The sequence below is a fragment of the Anthonomus grandis genome, chromosome 6 (genome assembly GCF_022605725.1).
Source record: "Anthonomus grandis grandis chromosome 6, icAntGran1.3, whole genome shotgun sequence".
Taxonomy (NCBI): domain Eukaryota; kingdom Metazoa; phylum Arthropoda; class Insecta; order Coleoptera; family Curculionidae; genus Anthonomus; species Anthonomus grandis.
The window spans coordinates 9,241,923-9,264,971 of record NC_065551.1 but is presented as its reverse complement, the minus strand read 5'-3'; the positions used below and the strand labels follow the sequence as shown (position 1 = coordinate 9,264,971).

Genomic DNA, 23,049 nt, shown 5'->3' with positions numbered 1-23,049 from the left:
AATTCAAAATTGGTGAGAAATTAATAAATTGAATAATAGCATCTAAAAGTTGAGAGCTTTATGGATTTAATGTAAAGCCTAAGGTGTTTAAAAGGTCAGTAGGCAGTACTTATAAGGCTACGGTAAACACGTCTATTTCGGGGTGGAAAGTTAAAGTTTAAAGTAGAGATAAACAAAAACAAGATCGACCTCTCACCACCAGCTAGGGACGACCAAAAATGTCCAAGAAGGGAAAATCTCCAGTAATACCAGAATCGGTATAGGGGAGGTAATACGTAAAAACGTATAAAGTAAATATGGTAAAGATATGAATGTTATTTGAAATCTTTTGAAAAATTAAAGTAAAATAAAGCCCTTCTAGAAATCAAAGGCAACTATAATTAAAAGATGTCTATACCAGATAGCTGATTTATAAATATTAAATGGTGGTTTTATTTGTGATGGACAATCATCCCGCGGCTTTTAGTTTTCGGAAGAAAAACGTTTACTAATAAATTTTTTAGAACCAAAAACGACATTTTTTAATCTTTGTGTTAAGTATTTTGCACAGAGAGAAAATGACTCTATTATGCATTAATAACAATTACTATTGCTGTTTAAATAGGATGGGAAGTATTTGGTTCAATAAATTATTTAAAAAAACATAAAATATGTGAAACAGAATGTTCAGAAGTTTCTTATAAACAAACTACTAATATTTTTGCAAGTAGAAATAATAAGAAATGCAAATATTTTATTTCAAAGCTCAAAGATCCTGAGGCATTTGATGAGGATGGCCTTTAGAACAAGATAGTATATTAACAAAGACCATGAACCATGATACATTATATAATAATATAAATTTAAAAAATAATATTTTTAATTTAATACACCTTAATACACATTAGAAGTGTTAAGAAGAATATCGATAATAAAATTTTTTAGTATAAAATTTAAATTTCGAATTTACTGATATTATAGTATTAAGTGAATGGTTTCATTATTTTCTACGAACAATTTTAATACAAAAGCTTATGTAACTTTTTACTTTACTCTATGTACTAGCTTAAAATATAACTATTAAAGATAACTGTTAAAAATTAAAACATGGAAGAATTCTTTTAGTACTTAGTTTCTATCATAATTTTAATAATTCTGTACTAGGTATCATTAAAGAGCCTAACTCTGTAAGCATAAAAATTCTACTTACTTGTAATAATTTGCCTCCTTTATGTAATTCTGTATGTTAACGCAGTATTGTTTGACATCCATATAATACTTCTGCTGTTGTCTTCCAAAACGCAAAAGAAAATCCAATGTAGAAGTGGTTTGGAGTATCTTTTAGAGAGATAATAGTAATACTGAACTATTAAAAAAGCCTAGAAGACATAATCATAGCTATTAAGAAGACCAAGGAGGTCGCCAAAGAATAAAATGCCCACAGCTTCACAAACACATTATAAATCAGAGAGTTAATTTATTAATATTGATTCTTTTTCATCTGTAAATTTTTCAACAACTATTTCATTGAGCTTGAAGGTCGATAGATAATACCTTAGCTCCTGCGTATATAAAAAACTCTATTACACCCCAAATAAATTATTATGTTTAAGAATTACCATAACTAAATGTGTCGATAAAGGTCATATTTTTTTCTAAATATGCGAATAAGTTTTTTTTTAATTAATTGAGTGTATGATGTAGTATTTTCGTATATTTTTGAAATAGTGACGTATTAGCCAATAAAATAGGTAACTAGATTATTCTTCACTAAAAATTAGAGCACTACAAAAAATTACTAATAAACATTAATACAAATCGGAAAAGTTAAATTATTTAAAACATGTATTCACCGTAAGAAATAAGATAGTAATAACTGCCTAGAGCTTTCGACCGTAGGCTATTACTATCAAAAGGCAGACTCTACTGAAACAAAAATAAGGATGGTGACCATCGTTACACAAATGGTGCTCTTAAAAAACTTGTGCAATAACTCAGATGTACTTCGCCCACAGTGTGCCTTGAAGAGACGCCCTCTTCACAAAGTTATAGCCCTGATGATAGCCTGTGTATATCCAGATTGATGGCAAATACATTTAAAGAAAAAATATATTTAATAATTGTTTGATCAGAAACCTTTCCAGATAATCCTTTCAAATGGAATACTCGATGGAATAATCTAGAGACATTGCTGCTTACACCCATTATAGATAGTTAATTTTTGCTGCTATTTAAATGACTATATTTAAAATCTTTCACTTCGCTCTCCCTCCGCTGTATAACTCCATGTAAATGAATTAAAGTATAAATAAAGTGAGACCTTTAGAAGTTTCTTTTTTTTTATTTCTTTTCATTTCACAACTTTACTAGAGATATAACTCTCTTAACATTAATTAATATTAATTAAAAAAAAAAACAGCGCTACTAGATATAAGCATAATAAGTGTTTTAGTCTTGGATTTTGAAAATAAATCCTAAAATAAAATAATTTTAGTATCCTTACCCTAACTAAAATTAGTCTCGCCGTTCTATACCCACTTTGTACTTTAATTGATATCAGGATATTAATCTTTTTTTTTTAAACATAAAGAATGAAATTTTATACATATACTTACATTGCCCAACTTATTCAAAGTTAAAATAATTTATACATCTCTTTGATCGAATTTAAAACCAGTCGAATTGACTTAAAACCAGCTTATGTCTACTACCGGTCGCGTTAAACCACTTCAGCCACCAACGCTAAAGGACTGGTGATTCCAATTACGTCACGACTTAGTGACTGTAAAAAGATACGGCGGCTGTATCCCTTCCCCTATAAAGGAAAACTTATAATACGAATGGTTTTTCTTGTCGTTAATTTACATTTTTACCAATGCTCATTTGGTCAACATCATAGGCCCAAGAACATTTGCTTGGGTTTTTGATTGACGCAAACGGTCTTTTCCTTCGCGAAATTATTTTATTTAATTAATGTACCAATCGTGGTTTTGTGAAAAAATGAAGTGCTTAATATTACTCAGTTGTTTAGTGGCTTATAGTCATGGAATTACCGAAAAACAGTCGAAAAAGCCGCATATTATTGTTATAGTTGCAGACGACATGGTAAATAACTTACACTCATTTTTTAAACTGTATATTTTTCTGTTCAACTATTATATTTATGTACTTATAATTTTTAATTTAATCTTATTTCATTTACAAACTTTAAATAAAATATATTTTTGAAATTATTAAAAAACATAAGTAGTTTTTTAAAATAAATTATAGTTTTAATTTATTTTTAAAATATTTATGAAAGTTATTTCTGACAAAAATATATTAATATTCAAAATATAAATATCTGAATATAAGGTCGATGACAGTATTTTGAATTATCAAACTTGTTTTAAACTTCATACTCTTACATATAGAATAAGTCCAGATCTAATTGTTATCAAATAATGATTCTCGTTTTATTATTGAAACATATTTAAATTAACATAATTGATAAAAAATAATTAAGAGAAAAAATGATTAATATTCATGGGTATAAACTCTAAATTAGTGAAAAGTATCGACAGAAATAACACTTATCTGTAAGCATAGATCAAGTTGGTATTTACCTACCTTTTCTTCTCTTTGCAACGGCTAACTATACGTAGCGTACAAAAAAAAGCATTGAGAAAATGCAACAATGTTTAACATTTGTAACTACTTTTAGTATTTCATTTTTTGTTGTTTATTATCAATAGAGTTGTGCAACAATTATACACTTTTCTCAATAATTTCAGTTACGGCATTTTTCTTTATACTAATCGCTATTTATTTTATTGTTTCATTATCGATAAAACATACATATTATACGTTATAATTAATGGAACTGCATAGCTCGAAAGGACACAGTGCAAGCGTTGATTGAATATTTCCAAATATTCAATCAACGGTGCAAGTCCAAATTTTAATTAAAAATTTGTTAAAGACTAATAATTCTACTACGCTTTTGCTGTAACAGATGTGATCAGTTTCGAACATAAAAGCTACAAGATCCTCTTAGAAAGATAAGAATTCAAGTATGCTTGTATAATCTTAGTTTAAATTATTGAATTATTCTTTGCACAGATAATTTCAATTTTAATATCGTTTTGCTATTTTGGCTTTGTTTTGGAAGTGATTTATATGGTTGTTCTTATATAAACCTAATTTTACTTTGTACTGTTTCAGATAGCTCAGTTGATTTTGTAATGCTTTACATATTTTTTATATTTCTAATCCTACAAATGCACTAATAGATAAAGCGTTTTTTTATAATTTATTTTATTCAAGTTCGGTTCAAAAAAATATTTTTGAAAAAATGCACACAATTTTGGTACAATTCGAAACAGTCTTAAAAGATTAAATACTCTGAGATTTTATACTGGCAATTACCGGTACTTATCTAAATTCAAAATGTAGAGAAAAAAGTACATCTTGTGTTATCCTTTAAGCGAAATCTGTGCCAATTTTATACTATATGACATTAGAACTTGATGTAACTAACGTATACTAAAACAGGATATAAACTATCGTAGAATGTATTTAATGTAAGTTAGCACGCCATGCTTTGGGAGGCAAACAACCTCCCCTGTTCAATATAATTATAGATTGGGTCATACAACCGTTATTTTCTTAGCCTTGGGGTGTCACATATTTCACTTTAGGTTTTACTATCCTGATTCAGCCAACCATAAGACAATCCTATTAAAGTCTGATAAGCGTACTGAAAGCTACTACTAAAAAGGTATGGCGTAAACTCGTATATAGGTTATTATAGGTGTGTTATATTTCTGATGAATATCAAAATATACAAAGCGGATCTTAAATGTAATACAGTTGACTGTAATAAGTTAATAAGTACAATTTATATGACAAACGTGTAATATTTGAAATAAAATAACCTTAATTAGAATTTTAATAGTTAAAAGTGTAGAAGTTGCACACTGGTGAATCTTAATCATGGGAACATGTTTAAAAATAGACACCTCAACTAATAATGTTTTAAAGCTTTTTTTTCGAAGAGAGAAAAAAACTTTATATGTAAACCTTCTAAAAAAGAGTATCTCATATACTCTTATACAGCAAAGTTTTGCTTAATATATGCCAGTAATTAAAAAAATTAATGACTAAAAGTTTGGTAAAATGAACCTACTAAAATGCATAAAGTAATATAGTGATTTGTAATTATGATGGATTGATAATAAATAATGATAATAAATATTTCAATTTAAAATTGAGATAAATGGAGCTTGTCGACGAGTTCACATGCCAAACGTTTTTTACAAATAAGGCCAGTATTTTTTGCATTACCATAAGTCAATAAATATTTATGTATATTCATACTAGCGATATTGGAGATTTTGTGCCTAATCCGAAATATCAAATAAAAATATGACCATAAAAGATCTCACCGCACGACTCGATAAATTAACAGCTGCACTTATTTCCGGGCAAAACACTCTGCGTAAAGAATTTTCAACCTTTAGGCGTTAAAAATTGAAACTCTGCCCAAACTATAACAAACTTAACGGAGGACGGCGAAAAGACTTATTATTATTATTAATATTAAAAATATACAGTGTGTCCAAGATAAGGATTCTATCATAGGGATCTTGGAAAGCAAAAGAGATAAGATGGTTGAATTAGAGAAACGTTGCGCATTTTCAAGCCTAACAATATGCCGTTCAAAGAATTTTAAAATTCCGTGTAGTTTCGGAGATATGCCTAAAAAGCAGAAATTTGTAGGTTTCGTTATTAGTTAATGCTTTTTGTTGCTACATTTTTTTTTGGGTTACAAAATAAAACGTGCTATTTTTACTTAAAATGTACGTTAAAATGTAATATCTTATGCTATACAGCAGCGCCGTTAAAACTGGTCATATATATTTGAATAACTATCCAAAGAGACAACTACCCAGTACACAAATTTTTGAACCATTGGCTAACATTGGCGTACATTCAAAAAATCAGTATTATCAAGTAATAAGCGCTGCAATGAAAAAAACCAAAATAATGTACTATTAGCTGTAACTAAAAGTCCGGAAATATCTGTTGGAAAAAATACCAATACCATTGGAATACCAGAATCTACTGGTCATTTCATTTTGAGCAAATAGAAATTCCAGCCATTCAAATTCAGAATTTGGCTCAGGGTCTCAGACCTAGTGGCGAACAGCGGAGAACATTTTGTGAGTGGTATATCAGGAGGTGTCAGGAAGGTGAAACATTTGCCCCAGGATTATCTGGTCAGACGGGAGTAAGGTTACAAATATTAGATTACTAGATTTTTCCTTTGGGGTTATTTAAAAAGCAAAGCTTATAAACCCCCACCTGAATATAATAATGATTTAAAGCATCCGATTACTCGCGAATGTAGACTATACTAGCAAACAAATACTTGCGAATGTTCGCTAGGTATTTCAAAATAGACTTTATTATTATTGTGTATATTTTAAGCACTTAATAAAATAAATTCTGTGATGTATCACGCTTAGGGCAGCCCTTTAAAATACAGAAGTTTGAGGTCGATAAAATATCCATTATTTGCTTTTTTTTAATTTTTTTATATAATTTTCATCCATTATTCCCTTTATGACACATTGTTGGTCGCTATTCGCTGGTACGTCTACACACAGAAAAATCCCGATGGATTTTTTCACATTTTGTTGTGTAAAAAAAAATGTTTAATTTTAATACACAATTGTTAGATAATATTTCACAGTCCTGTATAAAAATTCTCAGGCATTTTGTATATGTTTTAATGTGTATATTTTATACAATTATTGCATATTAAATTAATACACCATAAGTGGATATTAATTATTAAGATAATGTGTATAAATATTCCACATTTTTTTTTTAATCCAATGCAGTTTGGTAAAAAATCTAATAACCAAGTATATTTTTACTACAATTTTTAATTATTTTTTTATTCTGGCTTGTGTTGATTTTATTTACAATTGTGTAGAATAAAAACGATTCTTGCTAATAGCCCTTCACAATTATAGAATTTTAAACTATGTATTGTGTAGTTATAATACACAATTGTGTATAAAGGAGGACGCGCCCGACGCCCTTGCCTTTGCCGCTAGAACTTCGTTGTTAGCGTCAATGTTGCCAGATTCAATATTAAACAGTTGTAAAGGTATGCATCAAAATTTGCAGTCGATTTAAAGTTGTTAATTGAAAATGATTTAATAGGATATTTAAAAATAAGCCCAATCAGCATAAGTTCTTATTTTATTTATTTAAATAATATCGTGATAATAACACGCGTAAGGAAAGAGGAAACGTAACTTTTTTAATTGGCGGTGTAATCTTTAAGATACATTTGATGGCAGCATTGCTATAATTCCCAGTGTCACAGGTGTTCAACTGTTTATACTTCAGTCCTTCAATCACACATTCAATCGGCATTAATTTGTTGGATTTTTCGTTTCGTTAAGTGTTAAAATTGCATAAGAAAAAAATGGATATATTCGTTGAAGATAAACTTAAGGAGTGGGGTTTATTGGATCAACTCCAGGAGCAGTTTGTAGGTAGGTAATTAGGTAAGCACCATATTTTTTTTTGCATTTATTGTATACTTTGGAATTTACTGGATATTTTGATGTTTAGACAGGTAGCTGGTACCTATTTAGTTTTTCAGTGATAACTGATAACTTTACAGTAGAATAGATAAGTAGGTATACTTACTTTTTTTACATTTTTTTTTATCTTTGTACCTATCCAATTTTAATGTAGAGGTCGGTTAAATTTGTAACCTTTATTGCATTTGTATTTCAATTTGTATTACAAAATGGTATCTACTTAATCATAGTTTGGATATGTTACTATGGTAATTAAACTATTATCAACAAACTAAAAACCTTTTAAAATTAAATTTTAAAAATTTCTTAAAAATTACCTAGGCTATTACTATTAAAACAAATAATTAAGATTTTTTTTTATTGGATAGGAAGGAAGGCTCCTGTAGATATATCGTGTCCACCAAGATCCCCTAAACTTACATGGAGCTATAAAGGAGACAGTGTAAAATATCTATGGAAAAAACTTAGGTTTGAAACGATTGAAGAAAATATTTAATACATTGCTTTAATGTATTAATGGTGGAATTTTCGAAAATATTTCATACAATGAAATAAATTGTTAAAATAAAAAAAACAGCTTTTTGTTATCCTGTTTTTCCCAGGCACACTAGAATTTATTATTACACAGATTTATGACGAAATTCTCTAAAATGTATTTTAAATTTTTAAACAATTTGTTTATTTTTTTTATACAAATATATTGATTATTTTTAAATTTTTATGAATATAAATACAAAACATTGTAATAAAAAACTCCAGTTCTTATGTTAATTTGATATACAAACCTAAAATAAGTAACCTACACTATATTTAAATTTATAAAACAATATATAGTATTATTATACACAATTTGTAATAAAATTTAATAGTTGAAATGAAAGAAAATAAAATATATTGTTAAAACAACCTACACTAACGTGTGTATTTAAAATGCACAAATTGTGTTTTTTTCCTGTACATACCATGTTAAAAAAACACTAAGAGTTTGCTTTTTTACTGAACAATTATATTAAATAAATATAAAATATTGTCGAATTTAAGTACACAAATAGTGTACTATATATACAATAAAATAAATCAAATTGATACACAATTTGTTGATTATAGAACCACAGTTGTTTAAACACAATAGCATAGAGAAATTCTACACAAATTGATTCTGTACCATTTCCAGAATCAAATTGTATGTAAAATCTATACAATTGTTGAATTTTTATTCACCTATTTTTAAGAGTGTAATGATTTAATTTTTTTGGTACTGTGAATGGACACTTACATTGACATGACAATGCTGCTTACGATGGAGGTTCCGAATTGATATATCAAATCGGATTTAACTAAATTAGGTTATAACAGAACTTTATCAAATATAAAATTAATCGTCCTCTTATATATCTAGATTAGCGTGTTTTTTTTTGTTTTCTTTTTAGGTTATTAAGGGTGGTTCATTTTAAAATAAGAGTACTGTATAAAGATATCCATATTTATTTTTTTAAATTATTGAAATTGGTGACTTAATAAAGAGATCATTTTTTATTGACTTGCCTCCATAAAACTAAAGAGCACCGGAAAGAAGGATTTATTTAAATCTAGAGCTATTTAAAATAACTTATATTTCATTTATTAAATATATTTTTAGCAAAAACTCCATTTTAATTTGATCGTAGCTATTTTAATTATAATTTGATCGTACTAATTTGATCGAGTCTCATTGTTTTAAAAAGCAAAAATATTAACTAAGCATTTCCTTTTCCTATCTTTTCTGCTTGAAAAAATTTTACATTTTTAACGTAGCTGAAAGCAACTGTCTCAAAATTAAATGCCTCTGACTGACTCAATTGAAATTTGCATTTTAATAAATCTAGATATAAACTTATTATCAGCTGTTTTAAAACTTGGATTTTTTCTTACAAAAATGTATACAGCGTTGCTTGTACAGGCACATTTTGAGTATCGTATCTATAACTCTTGTAAATTGGTGATCAAAGATTGTAAATTAGATAATGATAATTTCTGAATAAATTGGTAAAATGCTGAACAAAACTATATTTTTCTAGATCACGCTTGGAATTTTATTAAATTGATCTTCAGAGCTTTATAAAGGCATTAATAGGTAGAGAAAAATAATGTGTAAATTGCTTTTATGACCCAATTTTTTTTCTCTGCTTCTTGCTAAGTTAATTGAATAAAGGGTTAAATACACCAGGCTTTAAATTTTAATATTGCCGATGTTAGTAGGCTCACTATAGCCAGAAACGTTGGGAATATTATAATTTAAGACCTGAGCTTTATTTGGTGTGTATATTATTTTCTTTAATAAATATTTAAAAACAAAGAAAATATAGGTAAATGTTTATGTATGTAAATAAAAATACGCACTCAAGAAAAGGGGAAAGGTAAACTAAGAAAATCACTTAACGAAGTTGAAGTTCTCTGACGTTAACTTAAAATAATTGATATTACAAAGATAAAAACATAGATATCAGTATAAGGCCGGTAATGTAAAAGATGCAATACAATTAAAATATTGTAACGAAATTCGGGAACACACTTTTATTGTTAACGCCAAAAACACTAACCTAACTCGCCTTGACTGTCGTTTAATTGGTTCCAAGGTAAAAACTGACTAAACAATTAAAACTAAATGAATTGTCTCGAAGCGCGTCCTTTTTAAAACCCGATGGAACAGTTTCGAAATATTTAGAATTATCTTCATTGTTTTTGCCGAAAGAAACCAATAATTTTAGGAGAATAGTGACAGTCAAAGCAAGCAAGTATACAAATTATAGAAAATTAGAACTACAGGGATTTACAATAATATAACCTAACTAACCTAAATTGGGGCCAAAATGGGGCTCTCGAACAAGATGAATTACTAAAAACTAAACACTATATAAAAAATAATAAACCAAAAGTAGAACCCTAAAGAAACCCTACGAATCAACTTCTACTACAGAATACTAATAAAAGTAGTACATAAACTAGGAAAATAATTAATGTATTTATATTTTCATAATACTGCTCCCCTCTCAAGTTTGATCGTCCCGATCAAACATGAGACCACCTAAGTCATGATAGGGCGCTAACCGGACGATGTTTACGATTTTCATCTTCGTTGTCGGATGTCGCTGGATACGGTATACCACGTCGTTGATTCTGGTGACCACATTGAATGGACCTTCTCAATCCTTTTGGAGCTTTGGACACTTGCCCTTCGTCCTCCGTGGATTGTATAACCAGACTTTATCCCCAGGATTAAAACCGGTAGAATTTGCCTTTATGTCATAACGTGATTTTATTCTATTACTTTCTAGATGAAGTTTATCCCGTGCTTGTTCGTTAACAATTTGTAAACGCTCTTGTAAATGGTCGACGTACTCCTCAAGGGTTTCAGACTTATGGAGTCTTCCAGTAATAATGTCCAAAGGTAAACGAAATTCATCACCATAGACAACTTTTGCCGGGCTTTTTCCAGTTGACTTGTGGATAGAAGAACGATATGCCAATAGGAATGGTTGTATACAGCTATCCCAGTCGGTTTGCTTAGAGTTTACCACCATCCTCAAATAGGTTTCAAATGTGCGGTTAAATCTTTCAACCATTCCATCAGACTGAGAGTGTAGTGGGGTTGTACGGGTCTTATTGATTCCCAGCAACTGGCATACTTGTTGGAATATTTGTGACTCAAAGTTTCTTCCTTGGTCTGAATGTTTCTCTCTGGGTACACCAAATCGATAAATCCAGTTCTGGAACAGCACTTCAGCTACTGTCGTTGCTTCTTGGTTTGGAATCGGATAAACCTCGGGCCACTTACTTAAGTAATCTATAGCAACAAGAGCATATCGGTTTCCGGAGCTACTAGTAGGAAAGGGGAACTAGTAGGAAAGGGGAAAGGAAGGACGTCTATGCCAATTCATTCAAAGGGTGCACCAACAAGATACTGCATCATCTTTCCTCTTATCCGGGTTCTTGGGCCCTTGCTTGACAAAAACTGCTCACACTGTCGGCACCAGCGTTCAACATCTTGATGACTGTTCAGCCGGTAAAACCGTTCTTTAACTTTTGCCAAGGTCTAACTCCAAAATGTCCTCTGCCAACACCGCCATGAACAGCTTCAAGATCTTTCGGAATCCGTTTTCGAGAAAGGACTGTCAGATATGTCTTTTCTTTTCCATCTACGCTCTGCCAGACTCTTTTTAACAATCCATCTTTTACAACCAATGAATTCTATTGAGACCAATAAGCCTTTAGTTCTGGAGATTTGTCAGAAATATCTTTCTATTCTGGTTTTATAATTTCTCGAGATTTCAGTTCGTAAATAAGACCAAATACTGGGTCATCACACTGATCTCTACTACATCCCACTCTTTAGAACTGTGAAGGCCAATACGATTATAAGTAAATATCTCTGGATGCTGTTTCGATTCCTTTTTAAAACAATGTTGACATGTTTCAATACAGAGTCTTCTCGATAAAGCATCGGCATTTTGGTGATATTCGCCTTTCCTATGTTCTATTGTAAAGTCATACTCTTGTAATCGTTGAAGCCACCTTGCTATTTGTTCTTCGGGGTTTTTAACCTGAAACAGCCATTTTAACGAAGCATGGTCAGTTCTAAGGATAAATCGTTGACCATACAAATATTTATGGAAATAAATAAAAAAGCGTGATAACGTTTTACTGAAATAAGCTATCACTTGCTTGCCATCTTCATATTTTTGTGATAGAACGGCCCAATTCCAACATTACTTGCATCGGTATCCAAAATAAAAGTTTGTCCAGGAATCGGATATGTTAAAATTGAAGATGTGCATAGTGCTCTTTTAAACTGTTGAAATGCTTCTTCACAGTCTGTTGACCAACTAAATATCATTTTGTCCTCCGTCAGTTTATGTAAAGGCTTTGCAAGATTAGCGAAATTTCTTACAAATCTTCTATAATAGGTACAAAGGCCCAGAAAGCTTTTTAACTGGTGTTTGTCAGGTCGTGGCAAATTTTCGATTGCTTCTACTTTATCTGGATCAGTTTTGACACCTTTTTCTGATATTACATGGCCAAGGTATCGAACTTCTTTTTGAAATAAGCAACATTTTTTAGGACTTAGCTTCAGGTTGGCCTCTCGGAGTTTAACAAATACCTTTTGAATATTCTTCAAATGATCTTCACATGTTTTTCCCAGTATGATGACGTTATCCAAATAAAGTAAACATGATTCCCAAGTCATTTCACGTAAAACTGTTTCCATAAGTCTTTCAAAGGTAGCTGGAGCATTGCAGAGTCCAAAGGGCATGACTGTAAACTGCCAAAGTCCTGTTCCAGTCGAGAATGCGGTCTTTTCCTTATCTTCTGGGTGCATCTTTACCTGCCAGTATCCACTCTTTAGATCGAGTGTTGAGAACCATTGTAAACCTGATAGGGTGTCGTCAATTCTTGGTAGGGGATAACTGTCTTTCTTGGTAATGTCATTCAGTCGCCGATAGTCTACGCAAAATCTAGTAGATCCATCCTTTTTTTCTTGTGTCCTCATTTCTTGAAGCATTGAGAAAACTTCTCCTTGTTTAGCTATCGGAATTCTTCGAGGTGCTTGTTGAATTGGAGCATTGTCTCCAGTGTTAATTCGATGCTGCACCAAATCAGTTCTTCCCAGGTCATTATCGTGCAAGGAAAACACATCTTGATTTTCTTCAAGAAGACGTCGAAATTTACTACACTGGTCCATTGTTAAATTGGCAGAAGATTCTTCAAATAGGTTTTGTAAACATACAGAAAAAGGTCTGTTTGAATAACTACTTCTATCAGTATTTTTCATGACTGCCACTACTTCAGAGCATACGCCAATGTTCTCTCCTTGTTTCAGGAGTTGATCATATCCTTTTAAATTTACCATTCGAACCAAAACAGTAGATTTTTTTTGCGTAGATAACGTCTTGGCTGGAAAAATTCCTTGACTATATAGTTTGCAGTTTTCCATGGGCTCAATCAAAACAGTTTCTCCCTCTTTTCCTCCAGTTGTAGCATTAACCACCACCTCTGAATTTGCTGGTATAGTAATATCCTTGAATAACTTAACGACTCTGGTATTTACTTTATCTTCATATAGATGGTGCATAAAAATCTCTTCATTTCTCGTCGTCAATATCTGGTTATATACATCTATTTTAAACTGCTGAGCATTCATAACATCTAATCCTAATATGACATCATCCATGATTTCTGCCACTAGTACTGGCTGTTGGAATCTTGTTACGCCAATGGTGACTTCATGCAATCCAAGAACCGGGATCCTTTTTCCATTTGCAAACTCCAGAATTAAATTAGGTGGTGCTAAAAGCCTACAGTGTGCTACGATGTTCGGCTTCACGATAGTATGACTTTTCTCACATTCACGGCCGCATATTTTTCCCGGTACTACCAAGCTCTCTCTAGGATGTGGCAGCCGGATTAGTCTTATACGTGGGGCTTGGTAGCACTCAGCCAGCTTGAAGTTGAAGTTTTCCGGGTTCCTTGGATCTCTTAAAAGCTTGGGGCATTGACGTTTAAGGTACCCCTCCTTATTGCAATTCCAGCATTGCAATGGTCTTTTAGGTTTCCTCGCTAATAATGATTCAATCTTCTTTAGGCGGTCTTCGAGATCACTTTCCGAAGTTCTGATTTGTCTTATTCGTATCTGCCTTCTAGTTGCTTGAAAAGCTGCCTCATACTCTAGTCCATGGGCCAAAGCTTCTGAAATACTTTTAAGATGAGCCATCCTTAGAGCATGGTTAGTATCTGGATCTTGAACTCCGTCAATAAAACAATTTATAGAAATTTGTTCTCGGAACTCTGTTGGGGCTGAAGGGTAAGCCAGATTTACTAATCGAGCAACATCGGCCTCAAACTGTTGGAGTCCTTCCTCGGGTTATTGTCTTCTAGATTTCAATTGAGCCTGGTACACTTGTTGTAGATAGGCTTCACCGTATCTCATCTCTAAGGTATGCACCAGTACGTCGAAATTGAGCTGATCCTCAGATAGCATCATTCTTAATATTTCTGTAGCTTCTCCTCTAAGGCTTAGCTTAAGATTGATTACCTTTTCTTCTTTATCCCAGCGATTTCCCCTAGCAGCGGCCTCAAATTGATTCAAATAGGTACTCCATGCTTCTTTGCCGTCAAATTTTGGTGGCTTTACTTTCATTATTGTTTGCATTCCAGGATCGGGATGAAGAGGAGTCCGTTTTATTTTCATCTCTAGTTCTTGGATCTTTTTTTGTACTTGTCCCAATTCTTCTTTTACTGTTGCTTCAAAGTTAGCCATTAATTGTTTCTGATTCTTCTCCAGATCTTCTTTAAATTGTAAAACTCGTTCCTTTTATTTTCTGTCTCGTTCCTCCTGCTCCTTTTTAAGATTATCTTTTAAATTCAGTCATCACCAATAAAAGAGTCATCTTTCATGGTTTGAATCACTTCATTTTTTTTCTTCAGGTCTGATTTAATTGTCTTAAGTAAATCTTCCTGTTTCTTGTCTCGCTCTTCTTGTTCTTCCCTCTGTTTACGGTCTCGTTCTTAATACTTGCGGTCTCGTTCTTCTTGTTCTTTCCTCTGTTTACGCTCTCATTTTTCTTGTTCTACTTTTTGCTCGTCAAACTTCCTTAATAGCAGCTCCATCAATTTCTCGGTCTCCATCTTGGCCTGACTTCTTGTTAAAGGCATCCACTAAAATAAGCTTCCAAATATCCTTTACTTCTGACACCAATTGTAACGAAATTCGGGAACACATTTTTATTGTCAACGTCAAAAACACTGACGTAACTCGCCTTGTCATTTAATTGTTTCCAAGGTAAAAACTGACTAAACAATTAAAACTGAATAAATTGTCACAAAGCGCCTCCGTTTTAAAACCCGATGGAACAGTTTCGAAATATTTGGAATTATCTTCATTGTTTTTGCCAAAAGAGACCAATAATTTTAGGAGAATAGTGACAGTCAAAGCAAGCAAGTATACAAATTCTAAAAAATTAGAACTACAGGGATTTACAACAATATAATATAAATAACCTAAATTGGGGCTAAAATGGGGCTCTCGAACAAGATGAACTACCTAAAAACTAAACACTATAGATAAAAATAAAAAAAACCAAACGTAAGTAGAACCCTAAAGAAACCCTACGAATCAACTTTAACTACAGAATACTAATAAATAAATATAAATAGTACAAAAACTAGGAAAATAATTAACGTATTCATAATAATATGTTCTGTAAACAAAGCTGATCTGCTATAGAATTCAGTACAAGCTGTCAAAAAGAAATGAAAAAAAAATAAATTTATATATTTACATACAATGTGTTTATTTAAGTTGGCAACATATGGAAAACTTTATTATTATTAATTTTATGGGAAAATTTTTTTTTATAAAAATTCAAAATTAATTATTAAATTTTATTAGTCGAATACGGGGTTTATCAAAATAAAAAAATTAATAATTTTAATAATAATAAAGTTCAGAACTAAAAACTTTATTCAAATATGAAATCATATCCGGGTTTTTAAATTTTTTTAACGTGCAAATATCGTTAATTATATTCGTGAACTGTTAATAGTTAAATTATCAAACAAATTTTATGTTTATAGAAAATATTTTACAATATGAAGTTGATAACATCAGTTGTATTTGGTATAAAAAAAAGTATTTATAAAATTCAATCGAAATTCCAGAATATTACGCACTAAAAAGAAGCTCAGTCAGCTCAAATTTAAAAAACAAAGCGCTATTGTAAAGATTAAAAAAATAAGGGTGAACGTCGCCCCCGCTAAAGGGTTGAAGTTGTCGGGTTAAAAATTTAAACAAAAAATCGTTTTTCCAAAATCAAAAATCGACGAGTGCGAGCGTTTTTATTTTTTAAATCAAGAACTAACCTCTAAAAACTAGCGCTAAAAGTATTAAACAGTGGTATTGTTTCAAAATCTTTGCCAAGCTATCATACTGCGAAAACTTAAGCAATTTCAAATAGTTGGCATCTGTAACTAAAATAAAAAGACCTTTAAAATAAGCTGGACCCTCACTCCTATTTAAGATTTTCGAGTTGTTGCAACTCCCGCCAAGAGGTTGATCTTAAGGGATTGAAAGTTTAAAAAAAAATTGTCCCCCTAAAATTAAAAAATTATAAAATTGATTTTTCAAAAAGATCCCAAACCTTGCTGGACTGTTTTCGATGGGCCACCCTGCATGTATTATTTCTATTTGTCTATTTCTGTGATAGTTCCATATTTTTTGAAACTGGAGAATTTTTTTTTAATTTCTGACAGGTTTTTTACTTATGCAATCTAATAAGCACGCAATTTGGTTCAGTAAGGATATTTTAGCATAAATAACAAACTTCATATCATATTTTATATCGTCATATTTGTTTGTACATAACATAAGTAAAAAATCGAAATAAACAATTCAAGATATTTATACTATGTGATAAGTAGCAAACCAAAAACTGAGAAACATATTTATATATGCGTAATTAATACTTCGGACCCATTTTGTATATTCAGTAATATAATCAATGTAAAGTAATTCTATTTTAATATCTACTAAGATATCAACTTATAATTCATTATAAGTTTTTTTAATTTTAAGCACTTATCGATACAAACTAATAAATACAAATATTTTTTATGCATTTCCACGCCTTTTAGTAAATAACTTGCAGTATAGGCGTTGCTCTTACCGACCTGCACTTCCTTATTATGTAATTTATTTTTGCATAACACGAGAATTTCTATTTGTTTAAACAAACTTGTAAACATATTAATAGAAATTTACTCGATTTCTTCAATTTATATTATGAAATAATTACTGATATTGGTGAGATCGTTATCGGTGATCATGTGCTGCTATATCTTTTATTCTTAATAAATTGAGATTTATCTCCTCTTTTTTTTAGTTTCTTGCTGCCCTGCCCTAAAAAAGCCAATAAGTAAAAACAACCATTGTTTCTTACCTATATTTCTATTACCTTTATTTCTTCTGCTTTCTATCGTAAAAAAATTAAAAAATCCCAAAAACTTATCCTTCTATTACTTTATATTTCGTGCTAACTTTCTTTCGTTCAGTAAGATGTTTTGGGTGAGTCAAATAACTTCACAGAAAGAGAGTATCTCTATTAGGTATGAGCAGATTATTTCGGTAAATCTGAATAATAATTATACCGAAATATTTGAGAACATACAAAACGCTAAAAATTCATACATACTTATTTAAAAAATTGTAAACTTATTTTAAAAATTGTAAAAACACTTAAATTTGTATGAGTGCCTTTTAGATATTCTTTTTTAAAATATTAAAATTTTTTAGTTTATATTACTTTTTAACATTCTGTTTCTCGTAAAGTAGTCACTTTACACACTATTCAGGGTTTATAAAATTAATGTATTAGTGCGCAATAAAGTTTTTTGTCCGAATGCTATTCAATGTACCAATACTTTTGCCATGGTAAGTAATTTTTACATTCGTATAAAATTAACTGTCTCCTGTAGTAAGAAATATTAGCCATTACAGTGAAAAATAATTTATCATGTCATAATGATACAAGAGAACTTCAAGATAGTAGCCGATGAAAATTTGTCGCCGTTTTCATATTAAACAACCTAAACACATCATAAATAGTGTAATAAATTAGTGTAAAAATTGGTACCAAGCATTCCAAAACAGGAAAAAGGAATCGCTTACAGAAATTTGATGAACTGGAGGATGAAAGCCAATGTGAATTCTTTGTCTGAAAAGATCTATTAGTTTATTTTGAGGAGTTGTCAATAAAATGAAAACCACTAAGATTCAACCAACACTTGGGTTAACACACCAAAATATATAAAACTGCGCGCATTCTTAAGACACAAATTGAAAAAAATATTAATCAAAATATAAAGTAAAACGATACTATTTTTCAAATATATCTGTTAATTATAATTCTAATTATATAACATTCTTGTCAGTATTATGTAGTCAGCATAAACATTAAAAAATATTTAAAACAATTTGTTGGCTTCGCACATGTAAATTCTTATTCCATATAAAATATTGATCAACATTAACATTACCAGTTGTTAGTGTGACATGCTCCTCGTATGGCAGCTAAAAAGCTATTTCAAATATTGTTTAAAAATTAATAAAACTAAACACTAAACACTTAAACGGACTAACAAAACTTTATACTTATGTTAAAGAATATAATTAAAAATTGTCTTTCATCCAAAAAATTAAATTTGGTAGTTTTATATAAATTTGGTTACCTGTTTATTCCAAGACCTTGTATACACAACTTTCTACGTTCACAGTATTACTAAAAAATAATGGAGGATAAAATATTAATTTGTTGCTTGAAATTATTGGTAAAAAGATATCAGTCTATGCCGCAAGTTTATCAGTCATATTAAAAAATTATACCTTACAATATCCACGTACCTTATAATAAATCACTTTTATCTGTCGTTTGTTAACTTATGATATGTCGCTGAAAAGAGAATTTTAAGCAGATTGATACCTTTTACACATATTCAAAATTAAAAAAAAAAAGCACGAATAAAAATGCCCGGATTGGGGATCTTTGTTGATAATACTTATCTGATATCCATGAGCAACTATTTTACCTTTTAGAAATGTATTTAAAATAAAACATATGATAAGGCCATTCCTCAAAATAATGCAGTATACGTAGACCATTCCAACATTAAGAGTAACACATCCTTCAGTTTTACGTTATGTTTTTACATTGATGTGGTCACTCCACTACAACTAACCAGAATTCGGCTAGGTAGGTACCCAGTCACAAACAAACTGCAGTTTACCAGCAGCAATAGGGCATACACCGGCTATGGTGATATCTCCATAGCGTTGTTTAACGTACCAAGGCAGCAGCTTTCTGCACAGCAAGGAAAGATGCGCATATTGAATATTAATGAATTATCTAATAAAAATTAGGGAAACATTCTACCGTTAATATAAAAATTAAATATAATATAATAATTAATATATTAAGTTTTTTTTTGTGGGTACCTCGGGGTTTACAAGGATTAGTTTTTTTTAATGAAAATGTATTATACCAGATGTCTGACCCTACTAATACATCCCTAACTTAAACCTGTATACTAGGTATTGGGTTCAATTGTCTCTTTGACAGGCATTTTTAAAGTTTTTGATTTGTAGCAGGTTTGACTAAATTTGCTCACGAAGATTGGCGATTTTGACATCTTTATCAATGAGTTACTTATTTTATTGAGTATTACATTACTTATTGCAAAAAACAATTTAGAAAATACTATTTTACATGTCCAAAAATTGAGAAGAAGAATAAAATAGACTAATTCAGGTATTTTAAGAAATATGAACTCAAACCTTTCGATATACTTAATTTAAATTAAATTCAATTCAAGCTTTAAATACCATAATTTTTTTTTTTTTATATACCTAGATTTACTATTTTTTTATATACCTAGATTTTTTATATGCCTAGGAGCTGAGGTTTAATCTATTAATCTCTGAGCTTGTTTTTTCTTTTCAATATTCTACCCAACTTTGTTATGAATATTAAAATTAGAAACGATAAAAAGAACGATAAATAACGTACTTTTTTAATAAAAATACCTAATTTGAACCAACGTTTCGGTAGTTATATCTACTATCAAGGAAAATAATAGTTAATTAAATTAAATTAAAATTCTTATTATGAAAATGGAAATACGTTAATTATTCTCCTAGTTTTTGTACTATTTTATTAGTATTCTGCAGTTAAAGTTGATTCGTAGGGTTTATTTAGGATTCTACTTACGTTTGGTTTATTATTTTTATCTATAGTGTTTAGTATTTAAGCAGTAGTTCATCTTGTTTGAGAACCCCATTTTGGCCCCAATTTAGGTTATTTAGGTTATATTATTGTGAATCTCTATAGTTTTAATTTTCTAGAATTTGTATACTTGCTTGCTTTGATTGTCAGTATTCTTCTAAAATTATTGGTCTCTTTCGGCGAAAACAATGAAGATAATTTTAAATATTTCAAGACTGTTCCATTGGGCTTTAAAAAGGACGCGCTTCGTGACATTTCATTGAGTTTTAATTGTTTAGTCAGTTTTTACCTTGCAATTAAACGACAGTCAAGGCGAATTAGGTTAGTGTTTTTGACGTTGACAATAAAAGTGTGTTTCCGAATTTCGTTACAATATAAACAAAATATACTTATCTTTTAAATCCCTCGTAAATACTTTCTTCAAAACTCCTTCCTAACTCGACAATACTTTTGTCAGGCCAAAAATGTTAAATTCAAATCCGGTGGCGGTAAATACATATTTTAATTATAATATATGGGGCGTTTACCAATTTTTATTATAAAAACAATATTAATCAAATAAATCAAATACTAGTCTTAGTGATAATTACTTACATTATATATTTAAAAACCACAATACTTAAGTTACTTGTAGATTATGTTGATAAATATGTTGATACATGTAGTCAAGTGTAAGATGACATAACGTACGTACCTGGAAAAAATAAATGTGTTGAGCAACCAATTTCCTAATTATATTATTTTATTTAGTATTTAGATATTTTGATTATTAAAAGATTTAAACATTTATAACTAGTTAAATTATTATTTAATAGCTATTTATTATATTTGGAATATTATTACGCATTGTGTCTGTCACCCACTAGCGCAATATAAATGTGCTATTAACTGCTTAAACAGATAGTAAAATAGGATATTTGGAAAGGTAGAGTTTCATACTATAAATAGTACAGGAAAACGTAGTTTGCAACATTCAAATCTGTAAGTGGCTCAAACACTCCACAATAGAGAAAGATTGCTCTGTGGCTCAATCACTCCACAATAAGCAACTTGTTGGTAAATAAATCTACGTTATATGGCCATCCTAGGTAAAAGGAAAAAGATGATATGCAGCTCTAGCACTCTGCTTTTATTAAATGAATTATCTGTAAATATTTTATGTCAAATATTATTATTATCTTGTAAAACACATATATTTAAAATAAAATGTTGAAATGTAAATAGCAACAACAATAAAAAATAGGAAATAAAAAATAATGGGAATGGAAAATTGGATATGCTCCGTGAGAAAACTCACCAGTATAAAAATAATTCAAAATAAGGCACAATCACTTAAAACAAATAATATTCACGCACGCTACTTTCACTTCAAAAGTCGAGTGTGTTTTAAAAAGATCTTTTAAGCAAAGTTTGGATCTCAGGGCTCTTAGACTGGATGTTTATAAGATCGAACCTCAAGTATCGAATTACTCTTGTATGGCTTGTCCATAAATTCTTTCTTAATCTTAATAGTTATTGCGGCGTTAAAAGAAATGGGACGAGTGTTTAGTCTAGTTTAATATTTTTTAAAGGAGAAAAAAACTACATCTTACACTTTAAATACTTTTTTATATAATTTCACGGTTGATTAATAGCTTGACAAACTGTTTTAAAACAGTTTGTCAAGCTTGCAACGAAGCTAATTTTTCAAATAAAGGTAAAAATGTATACTATTGATGTACTTAATGTTTGGTGTGGCTTAGGAAGCCAAATAATAAGACCTGTGTTTTATGTTGGTACTTTGACCGAATGCAGGATATAATATCTGGAGCGCTGGAAGAATTTTTTCTTCTTCTCTCGACTTTTATTTTTTATATTTACATAAAGTGAAGTGTATAAAAAAATATAGAGCCGTTGATGGACTTCAAATACATATAAGCCAAAAAATTAAATCAATAGATGCAACATCAATCTTAAAAGATACAAGACGCATGCTTAAATATGCTCAGAAATGTATTAAAGAAGAAGGCGATGTTTTTGTTCATTTATTGTAAATTAAGTACATTTACTTGGTGTTATTTTAATATTTTAACTTGCCTATATTTGATAAAATTATTAACATCTCTATAAATTTATTATTTTTTGGTTGTATCTATTAGTGTAGATAAACTTGTTTATTAGTAAAATTATTATCTTTTGATTTAAAAATTTGTAAAAGTTACAAGAGATTCCATTAAACAAAATACATTTTCTCAAAAGCGCGATTTTTAATTTTTTTCGGTTTTCACCATTTTAAACAATAAAAAAATTGCTTCTAGTTTACTAATTTAACCGACCCTGTTTAGACTATAATTTATTTAGTCGCCGCGCCAGCCGCATGATATAAATTTAATATTTTAATACAGGCGGCATATAAAGTTTTATAAACAGTCTTAGCTTTATAAACAGAGTTATTAAATTTTAATTTCTTAAATCCGCTTATTCAATTTCCTTACTAAAGCCGATAAATAGTACAAAGATCCTCCTATAATCAAAAATGCAACGTTTCATTATGTAAGCATTTTACACAACCACATTCTTCACTCCATCCATATTTTTTTATTATATTCACACTTTTAACTTCAGGCCAACAGGTCATTGAACAGTTCATAATACAAGATTCGGCTAGAATCAGAATT

At 30.1% G+C, this 23,049-nt stretch overlaps 2 protein-coding genes across 4 annotated transcripts in view; one reads left to right on the top strand and one right to left on the bottom strand.

The window, feature by feature from the left end:
• Positions 1–21,019, bottom strand: part of LOC126737047 (beta-1,4-mannosyltransferase egh-like) — a 188,857-nt gene extending 167,838 nt beyond the window's left edge. The window contains exons 1-2 of one of the 3 annotated variants that reach the window (XM_050441735.1): positions 2,595–2,728; positions 1,190–1,358 (exon numbers count right to left, since the gene is read on the bottom strand). The gene's annotated coding sequence lies outside the window, so the exon portion shown is untranslated. Of the gene's footprint in view, positions 1–1,189; positions 1,359–2,594; positions 2,732–20,986 lie in introns of those variants that run through there. The other 2 variants (XM_050441738.1, XM_050441736.1) reach the window with 2 other exon arrangements.
• The window catches only part of LOC126737046 (arylsulfatase I-like), an 82,083-nt gene continuing 61,863 nt past the window's right edge, over positions 2,830–23,049 (top strand). The window contains exon 1 of the mRNA XM_050441732.1: positions 2,830–3,084. Within this exon, the coding sequence (XP_050297689.1) occupies positions 2,953–3,084 (132 nt within the window). The 5' untranslated portion in view covers positions 2,830–2,952. The remainder of the gene's footprint in view (positions 3,085–23,049) is intronic.